Source organism: Aristolochia californica, unplaced genomic scaffold (genome assembly GCF_029961685.1).
Source record: "Aristolochia californica isolate CCGP_79_NKW_82.1479 unplaced genomic scaffold, dmAriCali1.0.hap1 SCAF_1, whole genome shotgun sequence".
Classification (NCBI taxonomy): Eukaryota; Viridiplantae; Streptophyta; class Magnoliopsida; order Piperales; family Aristolochiaceae; genus Aristolochia; species Aristolochia californica.
Genome location: NW_027181770.1, coordinates 7,761,463 through 7,769,079, shown reverse-complemented (window position 1 = coordinate 7,769,079; position 7,617 = coordinate 7,761,463). Strand labels below are relative to the sequence as shown.

Below are 7,617 nucleotides of genomic sequence, written 5' to 3'. Positions count from 1 at the left end.
TCTTCTTGCCTCTTTGTGACTCAGATTGGTCTACAATTTTCTCATTTTGAATCGAGGATTGATTGGCAATGACCCAGTCTAGTTTACCATGAAGCTTCCAACAGGTATCCACTAGATGGTTCTATCCACCATAATGAATGCAGACCTAGTTTTCTTACCTCGAAGAACAAGAGCCAGTTCTACTACTTCTTGTTCGGCCTCTATAATTTCCACCACGCCCTAAGATGGTAGAAGATGTACCCTTATTTCCTGTGTACATAGCAGATGATACTTTAGTATGAAAGGCAGAGGAAGGATCTGGTATCCAAAGTAATGTTGCACTTATGTCATCAAATGATGGAAGTGCTGAGGAGCAGAGTTGGGTTTTGGCCACTTCAAGATATGGCTTGATATTTGGTAAGTAAATAGCAGTTGTTAAGGGCTCCCATTGTTTTTCTTGAACAAATATATCATTTGAATAGGGCTGAGCAAATTTTCAATCCTGAATCAGCCCTCTAAACCTAGCCAAGTACTCATGCAAGTTTTCTCCTTGTTTATATTAAACATGTTCTAAAACACATCATATAATTTCTGTAAATTCTCGGTGCTAGAGTACAACTTAGAACAAGTGTCTCATATCTATTTTGTGGTCTCAAGGTGGACAACATTACTTGCCACATGTTCCTCATGTTTTTAATTAGCCAACTGATGACAAGTGTGTCGTTCTTGAGGCATTTGATATAGGAATTATTATCTTCATCTATGGATGGAGCTGGTTTGGTCAAATGTCCTAAGAGATCTCTATTGATAAGGAATCTTTTAATCGATCGGGCCCAACTTAAGTAATTTGATAACCGACTCTGAAGTATAGTGGTAATCTTAAGTAAGTCACTCTTACCATTCATATTCATATATTCTTCACCCATCTCTAATGAATATTCAATGCACTATATTAACTAACCAATAATAAAATAGAGGAAACCAAACAAGCCAAACAGAGGAAATCAACAATTCAAACCAAACCAAAACCTTAATCATACATGTAATCAAGGAGATTTTTACTCCACGTTCTAATCCAAATCATATAATATTGATTTCAAATCTTTCTCAATTAAGAAAGAATTATAATGGCATGTGAAAATTGAAGGGATCTTGGACAATTTAGAGGATCTTTTAAAGAAGGAAATTTTCCTTCTATGTCACTTGCACCAACTGTCAGTTCAAGATCACAATCTTTGACTTCTTTACTGAAAATTATTTAGAGAAAAAATTCCAAAGAATATTCTAATATAAGAAGTCTTTAAATAGATAAATCACAACACCTTCTTTCCTACCGGCAAACTCTAGAAGAAGGAAATTTTGCTTCTATACAAAGTGCACTAGCTTTGTGATTTAATCACAACTTAATCTTACCTTTTCTCCTTGATTATTTTAGATATGATAATCCAGAGGATAGCACAACCAATGGAAGGGGGAAAAAAAGTCTTCTCGATAATCAGAGCTCTTTTTAGAGAGTAAACATACAAACATCAACATAAACCAGTTTTGAATTAATTCAATCATGGTTTGATCTTGATAATCCACATATACAACAAAAGGATAAGCAAATCTTCATCCAAGATATATTTTTCAAGGAGAGAAAATAGAACTTTTATGCTTAAACCAAATATTTAACATTATGTTTATCATTTTGAATGATTCAACGTAAATCAAGCATAAGAAATCTTGCATGAGATGTAACACTTATCTTCTATCCAGATTGGACGAGAGGAATCAACCAGTAAACATCTTGCTAAGATGAAGACATCATCAAAAACATCTCATGAAAGGTAGAGAAACAAAAAAAAACTTACCTTTGCTTGTCAAGCCTTTGTTTCACCAACAAAACCACATGAAGCCTAATTACATGAAGCCTAATAAAACTCACTTAATCAGCATCTTAAATCGGGATCCTAAATCCATAGCTCTGATACCATGTTGGAGTTTAGGATCCCATGATAAGGTCCTCAACCAAGATAGTGAGAGGGGATAGAAAGAAGAAGAGGAGAAGAAAAGAGGGAGAAATAAGAAAAGGAGAAGAAAAGAGAGGGAGAAGGAAGAGAGGAGAAAGGAGAGAGAGAGAGAGAGAGGGGGCATCTAAAGATATAGAGAGATAGAGAGTTTGGTAGAAAAGTCTAAGGGCGAATTTGTGAGAGAAATTGGGAGACTTAATTATCTACCCCATGCCTTGAACATCCATTTATAGTTGAGAAAGAAAATTTACAATGGCTACAATGCCCTTAGGGTTATAAGCTCTCAAAAAGAAAAAGCACAAGTAGACATGTTTCCTCTTATTTAATTACACCCTTATGTCATCCTTATTGGAAGACCTTTAAATTACATTATTTGCCACCTCTTTGACGTGGGGAAGGTATTTACCTTAATGCCACTTTGAGATGTCTTCCAATAGGTCTTAATCCTTATGTTATTAATTAGCCACGTGATTCAGGAATTAGCTCTACTTTTAACATTGAAGACTTGATGGCATATAGGGGGCAACTCATCCATTCTTAATGATCCTTTTTGTATTACAACTCCAGACTTCACCACATCGACAAATACTACACCCATTTCTTCTTTTGAAGTCTCTTTGAATCTTTTTCCTCTCTCCATCATACTGTCACAAAAAGATCAAATTGATGTTATTTTAGATGATAAATTATTTTTAAACAAGAGCGATGGGGTTCAACATTTCTTGGTATGTTGGACAGGACAACCATATTCAAACTACACTTGAATTTCACGTAGATTCTACAAGAGTTAGACCCTGATTTGTTAAAATATTATTAGAACCACGAAGAGTTACACTCGACAGGGTCAAATTTCACCCACCTCAGGAGTATTGGTGGAGACACCCGTATACCGCTGATCACAGAGTGCACACTTGGAGGCATCGGTCCCCAACGAGTGGAGTGATTATTCATTTTTATAAAATGTATTTTATTTTTATTATTAAATAAGTATAGAAGAAACGTGAGAGTTGATTTTGATGAATGAATGAAAATTTTCTGATACCCCTCCAATCTCTCTTCCCACCTCTTTCCATCTCCTCTTTGCTATTCTTCTTCTTCTTTCCTTCCAGAAAGGAAACCTTCCCTCCACTCAATCAATCTTCAAATCAGGTATATTTAATTTCCAATTAATCGTTCCCCATCACCCATGCATTAGTTTTTGACTTGGCCAGGGGAGGAGGCTAGGTTTTCCTAAGAAGTTTCTGTATGAAACTTACATTTCAAAGATATAAAATATTATCTGGCATTCATTTCTCGCTCAGACTGGAGCAAACTAAAGTCAACGCTACATTAGCAACAATAAAAAATCAGAAATCACTACATTGGGTCGAACGAGATGAGATAGAATTACATTAAATAGTACAATTATCTGAATAAAAAATGTCTGACCTAATTAGAGGCTACTGCGGCTTCGCATGTTTCTGCTTCAATAGTTGTATCTACAGGAAAATTAGGTGCCTTTGGAATCAGACCGAGCAGTTTAAACATCGTTTGATCAGCATCAAAATCATTGTTGGGGGTTGTCAAAAGCTTTTCCCCAGTAAAGATGGAATTTGCACCAGCAAGGAAGCAGAGAGCCTGCTCAGCCATAGAAAATCGAACTCGCCCAGCAGATAACCTCACCATGGCTTTTGGCATCACAATTCGCGCAGTTGCGATCATCTGAATCATTTCCCATATCTCAACTGGCTGAAAAAAAGCAAGACAAGAAAAGGCGGTCAGCATACCTTATAAATATTAACTTTTCAAGAAAACCTGTTTGAATTGTCCAAAATCTTTTTCAGCATTGGACATGCTTTCTATGATGCAAATGACGAAGTCAACGTAATAAGCCACAACTTGAAGAACACAATTCTTACAGTGTGAAGATACCAAAAGTTAAAAAGATTCATGGAAATCAGCAATCACTGAAACTACCCACTAAGGGTCTGTTTGGAACCCCATAGAAAAGAAAATGAGAATTTGACCATTATTATTCCCAAAAATAGTTAGTGAAAAAGACAATTTGATCATTATCTCATTTTCACTAATAATGGTCAAACTCTCATTAACTTTTCTTTTCCAGGGGTTCCAAACAAACCCTAAAAGAAAAGTTGATATGGTCTTCACAGCACTAAAAAACGATGGTAAGTATAAGAGGAGTACCTTCTGATCCTGGAGAGGGGTACCTTTGACAGCAACCAATGCATTGATAGGGACACTCTCTGGATGAGCTGGCAGAGTGGCTAATGTATGCAATAAACCAATATGATCCTCTTCAGTCTCCCCAAGCCCAATTATTCCCCCTATTGACACAATTATGAGTTACAAAAACAATGGCATCCATAGAATTGATTTATATGATACATAACACACTCCCATGTCCAGGACACTATTTATAAGCATTAAACAGCTTGTCATAATAGACTGAATATCTGACTAACACTACATACAATTCAACCTTTTAAAGTTTCATCACAAACTTTTCATTTAACTTAAACATTATACATTCTTATTTTTCAACCAATTTTTTCATTATTTTCTGGAATAAAATACCTGAGCAGACACTGATTCCTGCGTCCCTTACATACTGTAGGGTTTCCAGTCGGTCATCATACGATCTTGTGGTTATAATGTTTGGATAATACTCTCGCGAGGTATCAAGATTGTGATTGTATGCTGTAAGTCCTGCCCTCTTCAATTCAACTGCTTGCTGCTTTTCTAGCATGCCTAAGGTGCAACAAACCTCCATGCCTATACCTCTGCGAATCGAACAGAAATGCATAGTCAGCACAAAGAGGTTTCTATATTTCCTTGATGTCTATGTTCTAGAATTCATGACAAAACAGAAGTTAACTCAAAAGACAGCTCATCAGTCAAGTTAAATGTGTTTTAGCATTCCTGGAGTTAGATTTAAATTGAGCATCGACACGAAGACATTAAAACCCAGTTGTATGAAGAAAGTTGAGAGAGAGGGGGAGATATATATAATATAGAGAGAGAGAGCATACACCTCAGCATACACCGCATATGTAACAAATAATTTCTTGGGGTCAGCTGCATAAGTTCACTTCAGGGAGGAGAGGAAGAAAAGCAGGTGGTTTGCTGAAGAAAGAAGTTTGGCTTAGGAAATGACACAAGACGGAAAGAATAAAAGATAAACAGAAGCAATAATGAGGATAAAAGTAAAATAGAATGTGGAACTTCGTGAACAGTAGTGGATTTATTAGAGGAGGATGCAAGATCCTGCTAGATATTTTCAAGATCGAGAACTAAATATTAAAAAAATGGTAACAATTTCTTGAAGGAATTAATGTAGGTGCATAAGAGGGTGGTTCTGTTAATACCAGAACTAGAGTGGATCTGAGACTTATTTCCAGAAAACATATGTTTCTGCCCTTCTCCATGGAGAAAAAACATAAAGATGGACTTGACATTTTCAATGAAAAAAAAAAATCCAAATCTATCTTCGCATTCACAAGGCCTTCAAAGTTCCATAATGAGGAGTCATCCAGCTTCAATCTGAAACAGAGTAAGAAAGATAGTCGTCCTGCTGAACTCCATTTTATGAAATTAACTTTTGGAGAATAAGACTGGAAATTGTCTCTTACAATATTGAAGAACTTCCACATAACTGCACGAAGGAATGCATAGAAAAGACTCACCGAAGACGTAGGAGAAGCAGAAGCATGAAGAGACATTAGATCAGATACTAGAAACCTCAAGGTCTATAATAAAAAAAATGCATATGCACAAACAAAAAATTGAAGGGTCTAGAATAAGAAACAAGGTAAAATTTGTCAAGAAAAAAAATCAAAAGAAACAAAAGCAGCTTATGAGATGCATCCACACAAGATGAGCCCACCGCCACACTATATGTTAGTCATGCCCTAAAGCACCACCAGAATACCATAAGGGGAAATAATGTTGTAAAATGTGAAATTGGTCCATTTCAAAAAAAAAAAAAAAAAAAAAAGTGAAATAGGTGAAATCAAAAACACAATAACCAATCCATTTTTTTCATACCTTATTTCTTTTACATATTCAAGTATCTGATTGAAGTTAGTCTTCCTGCCAATAGTATCCCTCCATGCAGCACCCATACAAAAACGAGTGCTTCCCGCTTCCTTTGCCTACAAAGTAAAAAGAAACTCAAGTATTGACAAGCTGGAGACTTTCAAAAGTTTTACATCTTAAGACTATAAGACCATCTGAAAAAAGTAAAAGTTTTTAAATAAACGACATATGCTCCTTCATGCAATCAAAATGAATGACTTTGAGTTTCTAATGTAGTATGCAGCTTTTTAACAGGAAAGTCATCTTTTAACCTTGTTTGTGAACATTCATTAAATGCTTTTTTCCTGGACTTTGACAGCATGCATATTGCTCATCATTGACAAAAATACTGAAAGCAAATGTAAAAGAATAAGAAAAATAATAAGAAAGGTAAGATTGTACCTTCTTCGCTGCCTCCAGGACAGCATCCTTGCTCATCAACATCTGGGCTTTTAAACCAGTATTGTACCGAGAGGATTGTGGACAATATGAACAATCTTCACTACATCCACCTGTTTTAATTGAAAGAAGAGTACATTGTTGTACTTCCCTAAAGTTGTGGGCATGCCTGTGGACTTGAGCCTATAAAAAAGGCACAATTTTGAAACAGCTCGTCACTTAGAAAACAGTAGAGACAAGCCACGGATAAAGACTTTCACATAAAAGCCTTCAGAAGCAATGATATGGCACACATTTTAATCAGAAAACAAAGTAAAATCAACCCTACGACATTGGGACTATGAAGCTCCAACAGGCTTCCCCGCTTTGTAAAATTCTACAAAACCTTATTATGCTACCATTAATAGAACATTTTATTATTTTTTAGAGAAATTGGGACAACGTCTGAATTGGATTATCTGATTATGTTGTATATTTTAATTCAATAAACGAGAAATTTGAGTGTTTTCACATCATTATGGATTCATTATCGTACCCGCACAGAAACACACAGAAACAGTAACGAGTTTCCAGATGCTGTATCAAACTATTATTTCCTATATTCTTTCTTCTCTAAAGGTAACACGAAAAGACTATGTTCAGAAAACCTAAGCAATTCACTCTCGCAAAAGTTAAAAACAGCATCCAGAACTTTGTCTCGTGATGCACCTCATTACCAAATTAAGGGTTAGCAAGCTGCCCATACCTACCGCAACTACAAAAACTAGAATCTAAAATTAACTTAGAGCACGTTAAGAGAGGAACAAAAGAACTATGCAATCCATCCAGCATATAAACAACCGAGGAATTCCAGCATACAAATGTCTAAAGCAGCAGATCATGCAGAAAGTCATCTTGCATGCAAGGAGAAGAAAACAGCATCACGAAGCGAGCAAGTCTAATAAACTTGGACAATAAGACGAGGAAAACTTACTCCATGGAAGAGGAGATCGAGTAGAGGAGAATCGTAGATAGATTTGATTTCCTCCTTGGTCCAGTCGTTTCTCGGCCCCTCTCGAATCGTTCTCTCCGACTGAACAGCAGCTGCCGAAGAATACGAACAATGGGAGATCGACAACCTTGGAAGGACCCGCAGAGAACGAAGCAGAATCAT

General features: G+C 36.2%; 1 protein-coding gene across 1 annotated transcript; it reads right to left on the bottom strand.

Moving 5' to 3' along the window:
* Positions 1 to 3,230: 3,230 nt before the first annotated feature.
* On the bottom strand, positions 3,231 to 7,617 carry LOC137958306 (biotin synthase, mitochondrial-like). The gene is made up of 6 exons (XM_068805270.1): positions 7,438 to 7,617; positions 6,468 to 6,647; positions 6,036 to 6,142; positions 4,566 to 4,771; positions 4,176 to 4,315; positions 3,231 to 3,719 (listed from the first exon to the last, which is right to left on the bottom strand). The coding sequence occupies exons 1-6, from the start codon at positions 7,615 to 7,617 to the stop codon at positions 3,420 to 3,422; spliced, it is 1,113 nt and encodes a 370-aa protein (XP_068661371.1). The 3' UTR covers positions 3,231 to 3,419.

What these genes read in the sequence shown, in the direction of transcription:
- LOC137958306 (XM_068805270.1), bottom strand. Translation starts at nt 7,617, where the DNA reads ATGATTCTGCTTCGTTCTCTGCGGGTCCTTCCAAGGTTGTCGATCTCC. An exon ending in TCGATCTCCTCTTCCATGGA is followed by an intron (nt 6,648 to 7,437) that starts GTAAGTTTTCCT and finishes CCTTTTTTATAG; the next exon opens with GCTCAAGTCCACAGGCATGC. An exon ending in TCCTGGAGGCAGCGAAGAAG is followed by an intron (nt 6,143 to 6,467) that starts GTACAATCTTAC and finishes TTTACTTTGTAG; the next exon opens with GCAAAGGAAGCGGGAAGCAC.